The 21,756-nt window shown below is 38.9% G+C and overlaps 1 protein-coding gene across 3 annotated transcripts in view; it reads right to left on the reverse strand.

Moving 5' to 3' along the window:
- Positions 1-21,756, reverse strand: part of LOC114455025 (dedicator of cytokinesis protein 9-like) — a 92,729-nt gene that overhangs the window by 3,755 nt on the left and 67,218 nt on the right. For 2 of the 3 annotated variants that reach the window (XM_028436023.1, XM_028436025.1), the window contains exons 9-49: positions 19,385-19,437; positions 18,556-18,630; positions 18,331-18,471; positions 16,674-16,886; positions 16,466-16,588; positions 16,187-16,269; positions 15,110-15,232; positions 14,843-14,922; positions 14,535-14,722; positions 14,317-14,382; positions 14,125-14,217; positions 13,857-13,980; positions 13,587-13,705; positions 13,114-13,200; positions 12,913-13,002; positions 12,134-12,249; positions 11,927-11,996; positions 11,718-11,843; positions 11,542-11,613; positions 10,534-10,680; positions 10,311-10,394; positions 10,106-10,217; positions 8,711-8,889; positions 8,508-8,624; positions 7,781-7,892; positions 7,553-7,686; positions 6,252-6,366; positions 6,106-6,172; positions 5,864-5,911; positions 5,148-5,284; positions 4,053-4,168; positions 3,806-3,943; positions 3,540-3,722; positions 3,035-3,148; positions 2,709-2,924; positions 2,511-2,568; positions 2,293-2,399; positions 1,853-1,975; positions 1,657-1,770; positions 302-448; positions 7-217 (exon numbers count right to left, since the gene is read on the reverse strand). In XM_028436023.1, the coding sequence (XP_028291824.1) occupies positions 7-217; positions 302-448; positions 1,657-1,770; positions 1,853-1,975; positions 2,293-2,399; positions 2,511-2,568; positions 2,709-2,924; positions 3,035-3,148; positions 3,540-3,722; positions 3,806-3,943; positions 4,053-4,168; positions 5,148-5,284; positions 5,864-5,911; positions 6,106-6,172; positions 6,252-6,366; positions 7,553-7,686; positions 7,781-7,892; positions 8,508-8,624; positions 8,711-8,889; positions 10,106-10,217; positions 10,311-10,394; positions 10,534-10,680; positions 11,542-11,613; positions 11,718-11,843; positions 11,927-11,996; positions 12,134-12,249; positions 12,913-13,002; positions 13,114-13,200; positions 13,587-13,705; positions 13,857-13,980; positions 14,125-14,217; positions 14,317-14,382; positions 14,535-14,722; positions 14,843-14,922; positions 15,110-15,232; positions 16,187-16,269; positions 16,466-16,588; positions 16,674-16,886; positions 18,331-18,471; positions 18,556-18,630; positions 19,385-19,437 (4,821 nt within the window). Of the gene's footprint in view, positions 1-6; positions 218-301; positions 449-1,656; positions 1,771-1,852; positions 1,976-2,292; positions 2,400-2,510; positions 2,569-2,708; positions 2,925-3,034; positions 3,149-3,539; positions 3,723-3,805; positions 3,944-4,052; positions 4,169-5,147; positions 5,285-5,863; positions 5,912-6,105; positions 6,173-6,251; positions 6,367-7,552; positions 7,687-7,780; positions 7,893-8,507; positions 8,625-8,710; positions 8,890-9,440; positions 9,468-10,105; positions 10,218-10,310; positions 10,395-10,533; positions 10,681-11,541; positions 11,614-11,717; positions 11,844-11,926; positions 11,997-12,133; positions 12,250-12,912; positions 13,003-13,113; positions 13,201-13,586; positions 13,706-13,856; positions 13,981-14,124; positions 14,218-14,316; positions 14,383-14,534; positions 14,723-14,842; positions 14,923-15,109; positions 15,233-16,186; positions 16,270-16,465; positions 16,589-16,673; positions 16,887-18,330; positions 18,472-18,555; positions 18,631-19,384; positions 19,438-21,756 lie in introns of all 3 variants that reach the window. The other variant, XM_028436022.1, reaches the window with a different exon arrangement.

Here is a 21,756-nt window from a genome sequence, read left to right on the forward strand (position 1 = left end):
ATTTACTTGTTAGGATAGTCCTGCGTTTGCACTGCTCGTCCACGCCGCCCTGCTTTTTGCCTGATATGGTGAACGGCATCTCAAACACAAATCTACGGATGTTGTGGCTTTTTTCAAAGTCAGTTTTCCTGTCGGTGAGTTCCTTCTCCTCCAGGTAAGGCGTCACATGTGTCACTTGGATGTATGCATACTTTGAGTCCAGATCTTTAGGGTTGATCTGGAGAGAACATTAGATATTACAGGACGTAGCATAATAAAACACTGCCTTCCTCCTCATACACAATCAGCAATGACGACTTACCCGCCCAGAGTCCTGAATCATCTTTACGTTCTCCTGTCCGAACTTATCGGAGTACAACTTTAGGAGCCTCTGCGATATTTCTGAAAGAGGAGTGAATTTAGGTTCTTTATAGATGTACTCCTTTCCGTCCTCGTCCTCAAAGAAGCCCTGAAAGACAGAATGGTATTACAATGATTTCAAGTTTATCTAAGAAAATCCCACCAACGTAAGCAACCAATTTATAGGGGTTCTGGATTGGAGTCATTTAAAAATTGTCAATTAAATTAAAAAAACTTAGAAGAATAGTTTGACTCCAGGATACACAACCCTCGACCATATTGCCAAGCAGATTAACTAAACACTACAAAAAACAACCTACGGTTAGTTTTTTTTTTTAATATAACGGAGACTAAAAGTGGGAGGAGCAGGTGATTATTTTGTTTATAATTGATAATAAATTCCCACTTAATGGATGGGTGAGATCATGCACATTTTAAGACAAATCCTGAAACAAAGGCTTTCACAGATTTCCAACTATGGTGAGCACAACACTGAGATTAGGAGAGGAGTTAAGGAGCTAAAAGATAAGAGACAACACAGCACAGACTGCATTAGTGAAGGAGAACACCACAGCAGTCCCAATGGACATGTCGCCTTTACCTCTGCCTTTGAGTCAGTAAACTGGTACTGCTACAGGAGTGTAAACAACACAAAATATAATCATCGTTATTTCCTAGCTAACTCAACAGCATAGCATCGCATTTAAAAAAGGCATTACACTTCATACTCCAGCTTCAACCTTACCAAAACATTATCTGAAGATATTTGGATCCGTAGACCAAATAGATATTTCATAAAATACAGTTAGAGGCAATAAAAGTCAAGAAACACGAAGGGTTACTCCCATTTCTTTTGAAAACAACTCACACCACAAAGGTAGAAAAAGTTAAATGGGTGCTGATGTGAATGAGAGCCATGCAACACAGCTTCTGACAGAGAAAAGCAGCAGTGTTGGCTGATTATTAATATAATTTAAGGCAGCAAACTGTGGCTAATGAATACAGTGGAATAAACAGCAGCACCAACAACAGACAAAGACTCAGGCTCTTTGAAAGGGCTACAGCGTGACTTACCGCTGCCTTCATAGAAGATGTTTAAACAAACAACAAAAGTAAAAGTAAATGTGTGTTAGAGAGGATCACAAAAGATGTGGTCGCATGTCATTTGAAGTGACAGGAAATGCCCTCTGCAGCCATTCTGTGAATTCAGCCTGAGTTATTTTTCGATGAGAGCAAAACCATCACAGCCTCGGATGGTAGCGATACTAAAAACAACACCAGAGAGTTTCCCTGTAGCGGTTTTTGATTTGTACTCACCTGGCCAAAGAACGCCACACGGAAGTACGTTCCAAGTAACCTCTTTCCTGTGTGCATGACCTCTGTCACTTTGCTGTATGCACGATGCAGTGTGTCATACAGATGGGCCAGTTTCTACAAAAAGCATCAACATTTGAATGATAAAACCTTGATGTGCAGACCACAAAGTTGTTCTTCTGATGTGAAGAGTTTATACCCCAAAGTCCCTATGGGTCTCATAAATGGGGATAATGAGCTTGTAGATGTCGGAGATTAACTCGTAGCGCTCGGCTTTCCACAGTCCATCTGCGCACTCCTCCAAAAGCTCCATAAGGACATCCTTGGAGGGCAACAGAAACACTTAATATTTAAAAGGTCAACATCCAGGCAAATATGTGCTGACTTTTGCAACAAAAACGTCACAAATGTCACGAACATCAGCATAAATTTCACTCATTGTGATTGTGGTTTAATTTTAAGAGGTTTCGTTCCTAAATGTATATAAATATATGTACCGTATGTAGCACAGTGTCAACAGTTTAAAGATAAAAGCTTAAGAACAAAAAACAAACAAACCGTGAATTATTTTTTCATGCATTTAGATTTTATATCATCATAGCAAGTCTTGTCATTTGCATTCACTGTATATCTTTGTACCTCATTGAAATGGACATCCTGCATCCCAACATCCTCCATCATTGCTGCTTCTTCATCAATGTTTGGAGTGACGACTCGAAAAGCTGTGCAGCCCTGTTTAAACATGCCTGCACATATATAGAGAGGAAACACTATTATGCAATTGAAATGTAACTATTACGCCCCGTTCAAACAAACAAATAAGACAAAGACAGACATGATAAAGATCAATGAAGCACCTTTTCTTCGCAGGTATTCCGATACAAGAGCTGCAACGTGCACATAGCACATGGCCGCCTGTAAAAACAACGACAAACAACTGTTGTAAATGACTTTTTCTTTCAAAATGGACAACATTAATTCCTACAAAATAAACAAATAGGTCCACCATCACTCATATAGGCCCTCAACCAGCTGCACATATTGCAAACACGGACCTCTGATAGGTCTCCGTTCTTCACGTGGATTCGGGCCATGCTGTCCAGCCAGGTTTTGCGTAGCTCTGGTGTGCTGGCGTAGGACTTGGCGAGGCTGTATTGCAGATCCACCAACATCTCTGGGTCTCTTTCATGCTCCTTCATCTGAGCTGTGGCCATCAAAACAGTTCTGATGCGTTTGGTGAGATCTTTGACATCGGATGGAAACGCTGTGTTCTGTTAATCAGGATGCAGATAACAGAATGTCAGCTCTGGTTTATTTAACAATGATTATCTGATAAAACAAGAGTGAAAGAGCCTTAACCGGCCCCTTAAAGGTTTCCCACCTTGATAGTTTTATCACTGTTGGCACAGTTGTTGATTATAGACAGAGAATGCTGGAAGCGCGTACTTCCAATACTGATGACATCAGCGATCAACTGACTGACAGCAATCACAACCTAAAGAAAAGATAATACATATCTGAGACTTTATTCTCTTTGGTGTCATCTCAGGTGACAACATTCACAACAAAATTACAGCATTTTTAACTTTTAATTTTGTTCTGTTTGTTCTTTATCGCATGCATGTGATAATGCACAGATTAATGTACAATTCTTATTATTTTATCCTTTAAACCAGTGTGGAAACTAACAAAGATTTTTTATTATCTAAATTCATTGTGAAAGACATATTGGGATTAGAAAGATATAATATTCATCCCTAAATAAGAAAAGTTTTTATACCACATACAACATACTGTACTGTATGTGGAATAAAAACTGTATATGCAGAAATAATTAAATCATTGGACAATAGTGCATCACCCATACTGTAGATTAACCATCTCACCTGTAGGTGAGTACGGACAAATGATTTGCGGCCGGTGTAGTCAAAGTTACTCTTCATGAGGAAATAAAGCAGATGTGCTGCGTCGCTGCGGATGGAGCTCAGCTTGGAATTACAGCATTTTAGGATCTCGTAGCAGAACGCAGCACACATGTCTGCACGCCCTTCGAAAAAAGTGCACGGAAACTAGAAAAGAAGAAGACAACATCAGGGCTCGTCCAGTTACCAGCTGTGGTTATTCTCAGGTAGGATAGACAGGGCGTTCTCACCTTGTAAATAAAGGTGCGCAGTGATGTGAAAACCTGCTGAAGTGCTGTTTCAGACTGGTTGATGCGCAGGAAGCAGAGGTGGACTTCAAAGACTTTCTTCATGAGGGGACTGTGGCCGTGGTCGGAGCATAGCTGTGTCTGTAGAGAGAAAGGAAGTCACATCAGGAGAAGTATCTCGAGAGCAACAATACGTTGAGAAAAGCAGAGCTATCTATACAATCATTACATAAAACAGTAGAGAAGGTACCTTAAAACCTATGATGAAAATACTAAGCGTATCCAGGACAGTCAGGCACACCTCAGTGGCAATGTTGGCCTCCAGTAGGGACTGGTTTAACACGTCTGCATCGGAGTGACTGTAGGCTGAAGAGACACAATCAACAGCTGCAGTTTAGTCAGGCTCACCAGTGAACGCAATGCAACACTTGTTTCAGTATTTTATGCCCACTAATAGGGAACGAGAGCTGGTTTAGACAGGTTAGTTTTACCTCACTGATGCTGTGCTGTTGCAATAGTAATTTAAGTATAAAGAAAAATCCCCATTTTAAAGGCATTTTTTGCTTCACACAAACTTGCTGGTGTCAAAAATAACTAAGTGGAATTTTAAAGCCAAGTTTAGAGATAAAAAAAGATAATCGAGGCTGAATAATTAACAGCGCTGGTGACAAACTTTGTGCCATGCTGAAACATTCTTTCCATGGTCTACAGCAGTGTTTCTCAAATGGGGGTACGTGATGGCACTACAGGGGATACTTGAGAGAGGGTAAAAAATTACCAAATAAAAGCATGAAAAATATGGGGATTTTAAAATGTGTATTTTTGGTTGAAAATAATAATCATGAAAATACAATGGTCATTTCCTCAAACACCTTTTCCCACTTCGGAAATGACAAAAACTGTGGAGATAAATCTTTTCAGGAGGCACTAAATAGTAAATACTGTTTCATTACACTTTTTAGTTAGATACTTGAAAATGTGTGTTATCACTCATTCATTCCATCATTATGGTCAATAGTTGTTTTTTTTAATAGTATTCTGATCAAAATGGACAAAAGGGGGTACTTTGATTAAAAAAATAAGAGAATGGTGGTACTTGAGCCTATTAGTCTACAGAATTTCCAAGAACTTTTATTAAATTGAAAACACAGAAATACTTTATTTAAAAACTTCTGGTCATCTTTATGTAACACTGGCCTCAAGCAGCTAAACAGCTGAAAAAGGAGGTTTCTGACTGACATCATTCTTATTATGCCCTGAGTAGTCAGACTGCTGAAAGTGAGGCGCAGTAGGGTGATAATCCTCCACTGGATAAAGAAAGGTGGAGGAACTGAGAGACACTTACTGTGGTTAAACGTGTATGAGTTATCCAGGCTGCTGAGCTGCTGTAAGCGGGCGTGCATCATTCCCGCCCTGTTGCGGGACACAGGCAGAGTCTGAGACTTCCGCTCATGTGCTACGAGTCCTGCCCCGTCCTGGTTCCTGACGAGGGAACGAGACAATCATTAGATTCACACCTGATAACCAGCAGAGTCACATTAGCAAGCATCTCACTGTCAACAACTACCACTCAAAACAAAAAATGCAAAGTGAAAGTTTGCATGCTCAGCAGTAAGTGTAAAGTTACATCTTTTGATGAAAAATAAGCAACGACAATGAAGTGAGTACATCTGAAGCCATGCATGGAAAAGCAAGAATGACAGTGAAGCCACAGCACGCTGCTTTAAAGTGATGAGAAGATACTGTACATGCAATTACAGAGAGTCAGTTCAACCGTTCGGCTTACCCAAGCAGGAGAGGGCAGGAGCCCATTTTTATGTCATTATTTTAAACTTGCCAGCATTTAAGTGGATAGAGATAGAAACATTGGTGGGAGGTAAGAAAGACATAAAGCCTTCAGGGAGCCGAGGCCCGATCTCCCTATGTTTTGTGTTTGATTCCTGATGATACAGTACAGTCACATATATCCATCATACATCGCCTAACAATATTTGGGAACATGCTGTTTGGTCATCACTGCACTACATTTTAGATATTACATTTTTGGTTCAATTACGTTACCTGGCAATGTATCGCTTTCCCATGTATCTGAACTGATGAAGGCAGACTCTGTAATACAAAACCACAAAAACTATAATCCCAACACATTCAAGATTTTTAAAACGCCATAGAAAATGTTTTTTTTTATTTATTTTTAAAAAAAAAATTACTTTAAACATATGTTATTTGAATATCTAAAGAAAACACACATTTTAGAATGAATGTTTTTACACCTTCATGGTAGTATGTATACATTTTCTTACTCGACTAAAGTAAAGAAGTCCATCAGCTCTGCAGGCGAAGCCTTGTTCCAATATGTGAACAGAGCATCTGGAAAGAACAGAAACAGTGTTCAGTACTTCTTATGGTGGTTTGAGTTTAATGTTCCGTGACAGGGATGAGAATTTACCCTCAGACATGCTTTTGAGCACGTGTAAGAAGCACATGAGGAGACTCTTGATCTCAGCTTGGTCGAGCTTATCACACCGCAGCAGAGAGCTTCCCAGGGTGGATGCAGCCTGACTCTGTGGGATAAACAGGCACTGAGGGTCAAAGGCTTCTTTTTGGTGCTTAACGATAAACTAAACGTGCACAGAAATGGCAACACTTTTACTTATATATTAAGAATTTGTCAATGCTTGGGTGTTTGTCTGACATATAATACAAAAACCTCATTCTTTTTCAAATTAGAGTGCTTTCACATGATAATTATGGAAATTTCATGTTGTCTTGGATTCAGTGCTCACACAACACTGGTGAAATCCTTCACTCAGCTGTTGTTGGGTTTTTTATGTACGCTGGAAAATGTGGCTTCTCAGAAACAAACACCTTTTTCCTCCCAGTGAGACAGCGAGCAGTCAAAAAAGAGAACCAAACAGCTTTACCACAGAGTGTGTCTGGCAGTAAACCACAGCACTATCTGTGCCAGCTGTCTGGAGTCTAGACTGTCAAACTCTGGGAATGACTTCATGGAAAGCATGAGGCTACTGCCACTGTTTATTAGAGTATTTTTTTTGCAAAGTAGAGTGATTCACGGGTGAAATTGGATTTGCTTAGATGTGGACGTATAATTCGAGGTTGTAGTGTAATTAGAAATGTGTTGAGTTGCTGAGAGAGTGTTGTCGTTTTTTTTTCCTCCATGCTGTAACGCTGTTAAATCCCAGAATTTCAGTGTTAGCTTGAGGCTGTTTATGAAAGTAGGAGAAGAGATTACATCGCACACGCAATACAAACTTAGAGAAGGAAATGATTCTCAATCATGCATGCTATAAGGATAACAGGGGCCTCCAAGGGACAAACAACCCTAATCTCCATCATCTTGTGATGAAGATGAGGTTTAGGGTTTAGAGCCAACACACACATATTTGATCATTCCCAGATGGGACACGCCTTGAGAGGGACTGAGTGAGAAAGGTAGGAGGATTCTACTTGAAGTGAAATGGCGGATTGCCCAGTGCCATCAGTCACACAAGGGACAGTGAGCTGGGAGAAGTCTATGGTGGCACGCTTTGTGCTGACGGACAGCACGGGATCGTCTGTCTCCGTAAGAAAACGCAGGACATGTACAGAGTGTCTCCGTGGAAATTTCTCCTTCTGTCATGAGGCAGTGGCGTGGAATAAAAGCGGTGTTAAAAAGTCAGTAAGTTAGTGGCAAGAAACCCATTGAGGCATGTGTAACCACACGCAGATCTCGACGTGCATGGTCCATACCTTGTCCAGAGAGTTGGTTTTATCGTTGGTCCTCTCAGACAGGCTGTTCATAGAATCAGTGCTGACGAGAGAGCCGCGGGAATCTGCATGACGCACTGAGTTAATGTTGGGAGTGGACGATGTGTGAGGAGAAGCTGAAAAAAAAAAAAACAGATTTTTTATTTTTTTTATAATTAAAAAATACAACTGACTCCCTTTGAAATGTTTCTCTTATAACTTGTGTCTCACCGGTGCCAGAGATGACTCCAAACACATCTTTGTGCAGGCTTGTGTCCAGGAATGTGCTAGATCTTGGAGGAGTCGTCAAAGCATTGGTGAGGAGGGATTCATCTCTCCCATTCTGAAACCAAAATGAACATCACGTAAAAATCTACATTAAGAGCTGATTCATCTAATAATTAATCTAATGATCTATCCCCAGTACATCATGCTTCAGATACCGCATGCCCCAACATCATTAGCCTTAAATGCAGAGCTGCATGGAACACATTGATTAGTTTCAGATGTGCTGGACCAGTGAGAAAATAAAAATAAATGCTGGATTGAGTCCAGAAAAGAAAATCCTTGGAAAATAACTGAAACTTAGACCTCATGCGTCAGTTCAGTGACCGAGAGTTCAATAAAGTTAAATAATGTTCAAATTAACATAAAATATCCCAATTACATTAATGTGGTTTGCCATGCAAGTTAGCACAACAATATGTAATTAACAAAGCTTTATATCCTGACTACGAATATTTCATTATGTATAAATACCTATATCAAACACGAATATGCAGTATGTAGTACTGTTTAAGATCACGTCATATAAGAAAAGGAAAGAAAACAAATCATGCAAAGATACTGTAGATGTTCGTCCTTTACTTTATGCTATTTTTGTTGTAAAATGATGCTATTATGTCGATATAAAGATAACACTTAAGTAGTCCCACAATGGGGAAATTGTCTCCCTTACATTGTTGATGTGGTTGACTATGAATGGAGACACCTCCTTCACATTCAGCCTGTTGACGTTTTCTTGGAGGAGACCAAACAGAGGCAGGTACAGTGTGGCCAACCTGGCCTGCTGGCTCTAAGAAACCAATGCAATCTTGGTCAGAGCATCTTAAAGATCAGTGAAAGAGCAAAAGAGAGCAGCATTTTAAAGGCATTGTTTACCTTGGAGGTGTAGCGGTCATCATACGTGTGCTTTATCATAAGGTTCTTCAGCACGTGGATGGCTATCTGACGGACCTCTCTGAACTCATGTAGAGCTGCACTGACGTCCCGAAGCAGCAGCCCGACCAGGAAGTGGTTCTTACAGAAGTCATCTGTCAGCGCGTAATCCAGCTGGAGGTCTGGGAGGGAGAAAAAAAAAAAAAAGAAAGAAGATGAAGAGATCAGGGTTAGATCACAAAACACAGGGATTATCCATGTCAAAAAAAAAGGAGCCACAAAGTGAAGATAAATATTAATTTCAATAAAAGTTAGTGCTGTAAATCAATTTAAAAAAAAAAAAAAAAAAAAAAAAAAGAAATCAAGGATTTTTTCATAACTTTAATAATGAGGGAATCCTCATTCCTGTTGGATACTAACAGGTGATTAAAAAGCCGTAGAGTTTCCAACAGGAAACCCAAAGCTCTTTATTAACAAACACATTTTTCTTCATTCATTTTTTAAAGCATTGTGCATGCATTAAAAACAGCAGAAAATAACATTGTCGCATTCGCAATCAGACCTTCAAAAAATAAAGACCTCATCGCATCACAAAGTAGCATTTTGATTGTAATTTGGAAAGGAAGAGAAATGCTGCTTTTTCTGTTTGAAATGACCCATTCATGGCTGAAAAATCACATTTAAAGTTGGCCATAGTTGTAGACAACATGCAAGTGGCACACTTTGCACCTACCTATTAAAGAGTTAGTATTTGACTCCACTGTATCAGATTGAGAAGAGAAAAAAATACATTGTATAATGAAATAAGACTAAACCAACCCTAATATTGACTTAAAAAACCCAAAACATGACAACTTTTGCAGGGTTTACCACTGGCCACTAGGGGCCACTGTAGGCCTCTGCTTCGTTGGTGTCTGAGTTAGTCAGAATATGGCAAGCCCTTTTAACATTTAATAAGATATCTGAAATTCAATTTTTACATGTAACAATTGAATTGCAGATATCTGCAATTGTTCTCACATTGCAGATATCTGTAATCTAATTGTTACATGTAACAATTGAATTGCAGATATCTGCAATTCAATTGTTACACGTAACAATTGTATTACAGATATCTGCAATTGAGCTGTTCCACTTATTTCATGTGAGTTTGCTCATTTATATTTGTTCTCTATGTTCTTGTACATGCTTTATCTTTATATAAGTGTTATAAGCTCCTGCTTAGCTGCACTTTTGTATTTGCAGGTCTCATTCATCTCTGTCATTAAAGAAAACCATTTGACATAGAGGAGTGTGTTTCTTCAACTTTATTCAATATAGTGCATTTAAAAGTTAATTAGGCAATAATAACATTTCATCCATTGTCTCTGTACGAGCAAAACACAGTCATTTTCTTACCTTGGAACCTCGTTATCCTCCCTTTTCCAAAGGACATCGGCAAGTTTAAAGGGACATAATGCTCGTGGTTGCAAACGACACGCAGGAATTCAAACTTGAACTCAAAAAGAGTCTGGATTTAGAAGGAAATAAAGGTCAAGGGAGGATTATTGATAACACAAGACAAAAGTCTCAGAATCTTCCATAATAAATGCTGTTTTTGTACCTTTGGGTCTCCAGGCATGAAACAGTTACTGTAGTTGTTGATCTGTTTGAACACAAAGCCTCGATCCATCAGGTTGAAACAGCGCTGAAAAATGAAACAAATATAAAAAACATTTTAAAAAGAAATGTTTAAGTTGGTACAGTATGTTGCAGGAATTGTTCAGTTTCCACTAATCACACAGAATGCTTTCAAACACATCCGAGAATCAGGAGAGACTCTCCACCTTAATGAAAACAGCAAGGCTGTGGTTGGCATTCCGGGCGGCGTCCAGGTTGTCCTTATATTTCTGAGTGATGTGAGCAGTCATCATGTTGACCAAAGTCTCCACAGTGTGATGGAAGGATGCTGAGAAACGCTGATTCCTTGACAGCTGATGAGTCATGTTGGCAGAAATGGAACAAATGTTAACACGTAGAAAAATGCACCTACTTTAGGAAGACACGTATCAAAGATTAGTATTACTGTGCAAATCTACTCAATGTATGCAGTAAAACACCTTACTCAGTCATAAAACATTATTCACTTCTCATCATAATCCTTCCTTTAATTATGCCAGCAGTGTTTTCCTACATACGCCATCCTGACTGTAGAAAAACACAAACAGCTGGAACATTAGAGAAAATTGTGTAATTACCAATCTGTTTACCAATGTTTCAAACCTACAGTGTTCTTAATGTAATTACATAATGTATACAAGTTTACATTTGTGCTTTTTCTTTAGATACAAGCTCATTTAAGGTGTTAAAATTTATATTATATATACTTGTGTATATAAATACAATACACATCACCTAATCCAAGTGAATTTTAATCCCCAATTTATGATCAAATGAAGACTGGCTTTCACACCTGGATTGAAGGATTGAAGTGCAAATGAAAGAAAATGAAAGTTGCTGTGAAAGCTCTTTTTTCTCCAAGTGGAAGATGTATGTGAATTGTTTACTCATAAATTGTTACAAAATCAAATAAAAAAACATTTCAAGAATCCTAAAGTTGCATGTTCAGCACAAATAAAATGGCTGTGAAGTCGAAGAACACTCCAAGCTCGTGCTGACTTCTTTTATTGGCTCAAACTGTGGCCTCCGCATTGTGCCAGTGATGCTTAAACTCAGAGGATGTGGTTGTTTACGGGTTCTGGACAACTGCTGTGGCTCTCCACAAGACTTGGCACGTTGTGACTATAGTGAGAAGCATTGCCAGCAGACACCTACAGATGTGGAGGCAAACCTACCTTTACTTTACAGCTCTCAATCAAGTACTGAGCCATGGATTTGACAAAGGCTTCAAAGAAATACCAGGAGTACTGCAGGAGAGACAAACACCACTTAATGAACAATGGCGACAACATTTGTGTCATTTACTACACACTGTGCATAACTTTAAGAAAAAAAGCTAATGCAGCGTTACCTTGAGCAGCTTGTTACTTGTGAGGAAGTCAGTGGAAGGTTTCAGGATTGAAGTCATGGCTTTAGCCAACTCTTCGTGCACAGTTCGCGTGGTGGAGGATGAGAACGGCTCCGTCTTAAAGACAAACTATATCAAAATGCATTAAGACACTCGTGTAAGTTCACAAAAACAATACAGGTTCATGAATTTCAGACGTGTGTGAATGTGACCTTCACATAGGACCTCAGGTAGTGCTCCAAACCTTCTTCGTGACACTGAGCGACAATGTGAATCATGACTCTATAGGTAACAACAGAGAAAAGTATGCTTGAATTATTTCAATACGATCCAGACCTCAATAAAGAAGAATCCGATCAGTCATAAATTACTTGAATTTCAAGTTTTCAAGCTGAGAGAAAACATGACAGAATCTCTACCTTGTGACATTAACTGCTACGTCCTCCTGGGGGGCACTGGTTAGGACCCTAAAGAGCTGATTGAGGGTAGTGGGCAGGAACTTGATCATTACGTGGCTCTCCATTGCATGCAGACTCTGAGGAATAAAACACCTCGAGAATAAGTCATTACTGCGACTCCTTACTGGAGAATGAGAAGATAAAGTCAAGTTAAGAGGCATGTCATGAGGACAACCCTGTGCTAATCAGTCACTTTCTATTCTTTAGGGCCGGTCTCATTACAGAACAGAGTTATTGGTGCACTGATGCATGAAACTAAGCCAGTCAAGCAATTCAGTAAGCTGCCAGTCAGTGCAGCTGACCTGCTGTTTGACCCTCTGGCTATTCTTTGTGTTCACAAGATTACACGAGACCATCAGATCAAACATGGTTTTCCAGTTCTGTGTTCGTCATGAGAAGAGCAGACTGAGACCCAAAGGAACTGAGATATTTTTACAGGTAGAATGCATAACTGAGCTGCCTGTACCTTTGAATAAAAAAAGGAAAACACAGAATGTTCAGCTATGCACAAAATGTACAGAAGAGGGCGCTGTTGGAGAGGTATATCACAAAACCCTATGACTGACTTTGGCAAGAATGCACACTCGTACATCTTATACACCACATTTCTGATGGTAGTTTGTAGCAAAAACAGGTTATTGAAAATCTAATTCAAAAGTTGTGAATGCCTGTTCAGAAGAAATATGGTATTGAAAGTATCAATACAAAAGCAAAGTGGACATTAAAAGAGTGGGGTTTACCTTCAGGTATTTGACCAGCTCTCCTCCTGTTATCTGGGCTGCTGACACAGTGCTCTGACAGTGATGAAAGAAGTTGTGCAAATGTCGATCCTAAAATACAATGATAAATTATTAAAATAGAAGAAAAACATTTATTCTGAACAGTCTCACTTTTAACAGAATAAACCTAAACTATTTTACAACCGTTTTTGAAAAACCAACCTGAGTGTAGACTGTGGACACGAGGTGTGTGGACACCTTAAACAAGGGCTTCCCACCATCGACCCACTTCACTTCAGGGTTTAAATGCTGTCGTATTAAAAATGCACATTAGTTTTATTATTATGCAATTATTTTATTTTATTATTACAGTTTTTTTTCCAACAAAACTGGATTATAAATATGCTGTTTGATGTCAAATAAACTTGCTGCAATGGAAATAACAGTGTGATATTGATATGGCAGAAAGTCTTTCTTTTATTCTGAAAGGATTATCAATTTGTTGGATGATGAACTGCCCAATGATGTCACAGTTCCAATAGTTTTGAACGGAAAATTTGAAGAAAAATAATTAATGTAAGAGTCCTTAGTGTTCTAATCTGACTACAAGTGGGGGACGAGTTATCAGACAAAAATCTGTTCTCTTATAATAAAACAATACATTCTCATTAATTATACAATCATTCCACATTTACCTTGCTAGTTCCTTCCTGACAGCCGAGGTACCCAGGTGGCAGGTTAGCAGCCACAGGGATATGACTCTCATTCATGATCACTCGACCATCCTTCAGCAAGGGGAGCCAAGCATAACCCACTGAAAGAGGAGACAGACAGAGACATTAGCTAAGAGCATTGAGCTTCAAGAAAACAGCACAGAAATGCATTATCAAATTTCAAATGAAATCTGTCAAACATCTGGCATTAAAAAGTAGATGGAAATACGTTTAAGTGATTCTGTGATTTACCTTGAGTGTCTACCAAGTCTCTCTTTTTGGTGCTGGCCTTACTACTACTGTCACAGCTGACATGGTAGAAGGTGAAAAACAGGTGATGTTTTTCATGGAGCTGGGTTGGCAACTCAATCTTAAACTGGGCACAAACAGAACCAATATTATGTCACTATGACAACAACATTTTTTTAACCGAACAGCTTTTTTAATGCTCTTTTTAACCTAAACCTAATTTACCCTTGGTTCATCATATCTTTTGTAAAGAAAAATCATGGTTCCTTACTTCGTCGTAGAATTCAGGGTTGTGCTGGTGATGTAATACTGAGGTGAAGGCATTTTTGGTAAACATGTGTCCTCCAGGCCGACCATAGATGCACTGTGGATGCGAAGACAAAAGGTGATTAGTTGTAAAGCACAACTACACTCTTAAATGTACGCAAACTAAACATTCTTGGCAGTTCTACCTCATATTTACCTTAAGTGACGCAGAGTCCTCCTCATCGGAGTCCTTGAACTCTATGCAGACAGCTATGTTTCGAGCCTAGATGGAGTATGAAGATTGAAATGGATTGTAATTTCTGACTAAACTGAAAATGTTACAGGATGTGTCTACTGTTAGGAACAAAGAAGTTTCATATCTCCTCAGACAGCCACACAGAATAACTTCTCACGCATTACCAATGGTGACAATACCTTCGCAAAAGACTTCTGGTTGTCGTATTTCAAGTGCTTGGGGTAAACATAGAGGTGGTTGTTGTAGATGGTGAAAGGCTGAGAACATTTGGCAATGCATGGCACAAACTCCTCCACTTCAAAGAAGATGTTGGTCCTCTCGCTGACATTAAACTGCTTCACAGGAATGTAGGATGAGGTAACGCAATCTAAATACAGAAGCAGCGAAGAGAAAGAAGCAAATAAACAGCCAGAAGACAGACTAACTAGTGTGGTGTGAGCAGCAGCCGCTTTGCAGGCGGCTCAGAGTGAACTGAACTACAGCTTACTTGACAAGTCAGGGGCGACATTATCAATAGTAACATCGAGGTTTCCCAGGATCACAGGCAGCTTGGCCATCTTCTCTGGCCTTCGGGGGAAAAATAAATAAACTTAAGGTAAGAACTCAGCCTAAAAATGATGATTGAAGAGCACAAAGATTTACAAATGTGAGCAAATGTCCTACTAAAGATCAGCATATTACAAAAGTCCAACTTAAAAGCACACATTCTTCCCCTCCAGAATATCTACAAGACTGTGAGATGTCTCACACTCACTTTCTGAAATCAGCCAGCAGTTTCAGCATGTCGTCATTGGACAGCTTGTTGCTGTCCTGTCGATACAGAGCGGAGAAGCGAGCACTTTTGTCCAAAGTCCCTGAAGCATCTTTGAATAAAGGTCTGCAAGATAGACAAAAGAAAAATCAGGAACCTGACATTTTCATAACACTGAACACTGAAAGGATTGAGAACAATAAAAGTTATCAATGTTTTCAAGGGTTGTACTGGGTTGCCTTTTTAATGTATTTTATTTTCAGTTTTAACAATAGGACGGCAGGTTTTTCTCGTAAAAGTACGAGTTTATATCAATTCTACAGAAAGGGTACAATAAGCATTAATGGCACAAGCAGCAGCAAAAACTAGGAATAAAATGATTTAGCATAAACCAGCAATAACAAAAAAGGGCTAAACACCTTAGTGAAACAGTTTTGAGAGTTGTGTTTACAAAAAAATCTGTTCCCTTTAAGCAAAAGAAATGATTAGGTTTAGTCAATGTTTGAAACACGGAGCAGGAGGGATTTCCAGTTTAACACTATTACCTGTTTGGCAACAAACAGGCCATTTCTGAGTGTGTTTTTGAAAAGCTGAGGGTCTTGATCCAGGCCACGTTTAGGCGTTTAGGATTTGTTATCAATAAATGTTAACATTATCGTACATCTATCCCAGTTTATCTCTTTTATTTGTAAATTACTAGGAACAAATCCCTCACAGACTGGAAATAAACCATTTTTAATTAGTTGTTTGGTAAAAATCACGCTGTAGATTCCATAATGAATCCTCTGAACTTACAGTTGGCAAAAATTGTCAGGACATCATGTGACGTGCCCACAATGATCCAAAGGTTAAACAAAAATTTTGTGGACAGATTTTTGGAGGATAAAAAGGACTAGGAAATAGTTTATGCAATAGTTTTTTTTTCTTTTTTCAGTTACAATGGAAATACATTTCATTAGAAGGATGATAGTCCTCTTCCTAAAAGGAGGAGGATGAGAATTACAAATAGAGATAACCATTGTGTTTATTAATAATAATAATAATAATAATAATAATAATAATAATAATAATAATAAATACCTTGCTGCCCAGGCAAAGGGCATCTTGTACTGACCCAGGCGGCTACAGGCCAGCTTGGCATTTTTCAGGACCTTCTGTGCCACCTGAACAAATGCAGAATCAGAAGATTTTAGTTTAGGTTTAGGCATTTAGTAGCATTTTACTGCACCTTTATCAATATTTATCTCAGTCCATTAGCTCATCCTACACAACCTACTGATTATCTAGTATCAGTCTGAGTCTGGGGCCACATGTTTCCTTGTCAGAGGGCTGGTATTGTAATATGGGAGGTGTCTGTACCTTGGTGGAGTCCGAGCTTTTCATGTACGGCTCGGCACAGTGGTTGATTCCTCCCTGCAGAACCTTCTCTATCCGAGCCACCAAAAAGATATCTGGGTGTGGGCATGTGACAGAAAACACACCCTGTGGACGTAAACACGATGAAGGCAAATTTAAAAGTATTCACAGAGCTTCATAAACAGTGGGAAATCTGTTCTGAGTTATTCACCAGTCTGGGATACTGCACGGCTGCCTCTGGCACTCCATGAATTAGCCTTTGGGCCTCAAGTCGGAGGTCACCTCCACCATTCATATACTGACTGGTGTTATTGGGAAACAAGCCTCTGACCGATGGGTGGTTCAGGTCCACATGGAAGTCGGAGGAAATCTTTCTGCCATTCTGGATGTCAAACAGTGATAAGGTGACAAAGAAAGGCTCCACCTGAAGACACATCAGAAAAAAAGTTCAGTATACGACTATAAAGAAAATGCACTATTTTTACATTATATAATTAGATATGCAAATAGGAATAAAAGTGGACCATAAAAATGTAACAAACATGAACATATAAAATATTACATTACAATTTTATTTCAGCAGTCGTTGAAGTAACTCAAAGTTCTGAGTGAGTTTCCTTCAGACTTCGGCTTTAGTGAAGGCAGTCTATTCTCGTTTGAGTAAACATGCATCAATTAGGTTTCTTATGATGCTGTGCATCTGACTTTATGACATCTCCATCTTCTCTAGAAAAAAAACAATATAATTTTATATTTAATTTTATATTTTCTGTTGTTGTATTGTAGTGATAAAGCAAACCAAAATTTCATTTTAAAGTTACTAAAAAAGTAATTTTCATTAAACCTTGCCTTTATTTGAAGTTGGACTAATGCAAAACATTGATTTGAGAACAATGAAATTATGAAGTGTTGTGTTAATTAACTTATTAAAGGGCCCATGTTATGCTAAATTAACTTTTCTGTGCTTTAAACATGATAAAGTGCTATTTAGGCTTCATACACATGCCCAAAGTGTTTTTTTCATTGATTCCCTCAATCGTTAGAGGGTGATTTTGCTCCTTTCTTACTGCAGGGTGAGCTCAAACACCTCGCTCCAATATGATGACATGTTCCCACTTTGATGACGAATTTGACGCGGCACTGAGCTGGAGAAGCCGCGTCTCCAGGAAGCTCTCTACCGTGATTGACATGTAAACAGACACGCCCACAAAGGTGAGCATTTCAGCATCCTTCACGCAGTGCTATGTATGTATTTTCTACAGTCTATGTATGTACCGGCGAACGCCCCGCCCCCACGCTCTGTCTCATGTTTATAAAGCAGTATGAGCTCGGCTACGGAGTGGGTGGGAGGAGGGTGGGCCGTCCTCTAGCGCCCACTCATGAATATGCATAAGTAGGCCGCAAATCAGCCCGTTTGTGTAGAGTTGCTCAGAAAGTGACTTTTCAGAGGCTAAAACTCTGGAAAACAGGTGAGTTTGGGAAAATAAACCTCAAATACTATGTTTTTGGGGTTCTTAGAACAAATGGAAAAGGGTGAAAAATAGCTTGACATGGGACCGTTAAACAAATTTCAAAGAACTAATTTAGGTGTTACTAATTCAAACAATTCACTTCAAAGTGTAGTTATACAATTGTAATAGCATAGCATCATCATTATCCCATCATCAACAAATTGAAGCTCTCTCATGATTGTGGGACATTAGCTTCATTTCACAGACCGTTGAGCATTAATGAGCCCCGACTGAGGGCACTGTGTGCAAATTATCCATCAACATCTCCATCAGAAAATCTATCTTAACCTCAACCCTATAGGAGTAGGAGATAGACCTCTACATTGGATAATTGTGGGCAGAAATGACCAGTCTTACATTTGTGGTTGGTCCTTCTTCATTTTCGGCCACACAGCTTTGAAGGTTAAATGAGAGGTCATTGCAGTTGACCAGAACGCGCTTGCCAAACTTCTCTTCAAACTGCTTCACATCCGGCTCAATTCCTGAGAAATCTAGTTTCTGAACACAGTCCAGAGGAACAAATCAAATGATATCAGCATATGTTTGCTTGGTTTCTATTTCCTGAGCTTTAGGTTGAATTACCTGTGTGTCTGGGTCCAAGGTGAACAGCTTTAATCTGGTCTCACTCCTCATCCTGGACTCTATTTCTCTCGTGCTCTGGATAGGGAATAGCATTTCTTCATTTTAACCACAAAGTGTCTCAAATTTCAGCCGCACTGTCAAACAGATTCACTTCGTTTTATCAGGGAAACACTTCACAGCCATCTGGAAGTGATGCTAACATTTTACAGCAGGAAAGCTGGTCTCGGATCAGGAAAGTGCATGTAACCTGTCAATCATTTTCCATTCACGTTTTAAGTTACCATTACCAGACAATAGTGGTATCGATATGGAGTTGATTACAATTCCAGAACTCTGATGTAACAACTGTTATTCAGCTGTTGGACAGGGACTGAATTTATTTAAACTTTTTTTAACATATAGCATAAATCATTTTGAAATAATCTTACACACAAGTGGATCTCATGACCAAGTAAAGTATCTGCATTTATTATATTTGTATTTGAACTATGTTATATTTCATACTTTCAGATTCTTAGACAATTATTATAATCCATAATGATCCACTGCCGTATAGAGCGGATATCCTATGTGTACTTGCCTACAAACAATTAGGAAAATTCTAAATGGGGGTTACAAAATAAAGTGTCAAATGAGAGAACATTCAGACAGTTTGATCATGCCTGATATATTCCTGAAAAGTCATCATTGGTCCTTAAATGAGTTAATTTAAGTGTCTAATACTTTTCTTAAGCTTCGTCCTGATGGAGAAGAAAGTTCCTCTAACTCTCACTGCTTCTATTTAAAGCAGGGATTTAGCTCCATTTGATGCTGATTGAGCAGTACAAACCTGAAAGCTGTCCATACTGCCAGAAGAACTGTCAGATTTTCCTAGATCATCATCTAAAAAAAATAAAAAAAAAAAACAGCATCAGGGATGTTGTGAAAGACAGTTAAAGCTCAAACACTCCCTGACATTAAATGCTGTTTAAACAGAATCAATGCTGTGCAGGAACACGCAGGGATTTGGAGTAAAATCCTGCACATCTCAGGGGTGTAGTTTAGATGTATAGTCAGATGATGTAATTTGTTTAGGTTTTCTCATGCAAAGAGATGATAAAAGCTTCATTTGGAAAGATTAACAAAGCCTTTTACAAAGCAACAATAAGTCTCAACTTCCAAGCTAAACGTCCTCTGAGACAGGAGGTGAGTATTGAAAGCCTGGGTGGTCTGGTACCACAAATCCACAGCCTGCATCAGAAAAGCAAAAGAGCCAATGATAATGCTGCAGAACGCTGTGAATGAATACCATTAGGAATAGACCAATATGGATTTTTTAGGGCGATACCAATTTTTTTCCATCAGCCTTAGCCGATGACCGATACGGACTACCGATTTTCTTGAGCCAATATTTGGAGCAGATACTACTCTTGCGCCCTCAATTTAAATGGTACAAATCTCAATTTTTAAACAATCAACATTTATTGAAATTAAAAAAGGTGAGGTAGAACGACAAGTAAAAAATATTTAACAGATATTAAAAACAGGTGATGTAGAACAAATATTTTTGCTCTGTAAATAATGCGGATCGGCAAACGCAGCAGCCCGCATCGGACAATGCCGATACACGTAAAAAACGAAAAAAACGGCTGATAATATCGGCCTATCACTAAATTATATCCATTCATCCATCATCCAGCATATGAATCTTTCTTCCAAGTTACAAGGGTCTCCAGCTTTCTTCAGGAATGGAATTGGGAATGTGTGTTTTAATTTTTTTGGATGGTGGGAGGAAACCGGAGTTCCCAGGCAAAACCAGCACAGGGATTAAAATGAAAACTAAACACAGAAAGGAGAAGTGCCGGCCTCAGGGCTTGAACACAAGACCTTCTTGCTGTGAAGCAGATATGCTAGCTACCGTACCACCCAAGATGCTGTCTAAATTTATTTTTATTTTTATTTTTTTTAAGGTATTTTTAACTCTGGGCTTTGTTTTTTGTTTTTTTTAACCTTGTTTGCACATGCTGTCAAAGGTCAACACTACTTGTAGTGCAATCTTTTTATGACAGCTAAGCATGTTTTAATATTGATAAAATAAACATTTAATTTAATTGTATAATTGTGACCATCACCAGCCCTCCCCAAGGAAGGGTAAGAAAAACTCCATTAAAGGAAGAATGTATAAAGAGAGGGCATTGTTGCACCTTGGTGGGGGGGAAAAGAAGAAAGAGTTAGGGTGGGACAATATAAGGGGTGGGTAAGAGTCAATTATTTTGATTGTGCTGAGAGTGTAATGTAATGCTACAGTTGTGCATAATGTGTTGTAGGGTGTAATCTATTAAGCTAGTCTGGTGACAAAATGTGCCCTTCAGGGGCCTCATTTATCAAACTGCGCATAGGTAAAAATAACTTCAGCTGGCGTATGCTAAAAACCAGGTAGTGCATACGCAAAAAAAACTTTTAGATGTGTAACAGATCCTTCATATACACCATATGGGGAATTTACAGTAAACACCTGGCAAAAAAGTTGCCAATAATGTATTGTAAACATCACATTTAATTACTGTAAAAACAATCAGTATATTACAGTATAACTTTCACATGTTTTTGTTGTATATGAATTACAGCAATGAATTGTATTTTTACAGAAAAGTGGTATTTTGATGTATACATGTTTTATCTTGTAATTAAAATTATAAAATTTAACTGGCAACTAAAATTGCTGTTTGCAAAAAGCTGCAACTTCACAATACACTATTGTGTAGATCATTTTTACATTTAATTACATTTTTTACATCTTTCTTTACATCAGCAGCTTTTAAAATGTATGCATATTATGAAACATTCTGTATGTATTAGATTCTCTTTACCTGTAAAATAAAACCAGAGTCAGAGCTATAAAAAACATAATATTTATTGAAACATAATTTTACTGTAAACCTTTAGAAACTGAGGTGCCTTGTTTGAGTTTTTTTCTGAACTCCTAAAATCAGAGCCCGGACACACAGCTCAGCCTGATTGGCTGTAGGCTGTGAGGTCAGACTGGAGACGGTGCGCTTTGGTTGGCAGGCTTGGTCTTCAAGCTGTGGGAGCAGGTGTGCCACCACGAGTGGTTCCACTGGGGAGAGGGGCTGCTGTGCTTTCCCCATCCTCCTCCCAAGAGGCCACAGAAGCGGCAGGCAGTGCAGCCCGGGCCGGAGTGATGAAACCGTCATCCTCCTC

The sequence above is a fragment of the Gouania willdenowi genome, chromosome 21 (assembly GCF_900634775.1).
Source record: "Gouania willdenowi chromosome 21, fGouWil2.1, whole genome shotgun sequence".
Lineage (NCBI taxonomy): Eukaryota > Metazoa > Chordata > Actinopteri > Blenniiformes > Gobiesocidae > Gouania > Gouania willdenowi.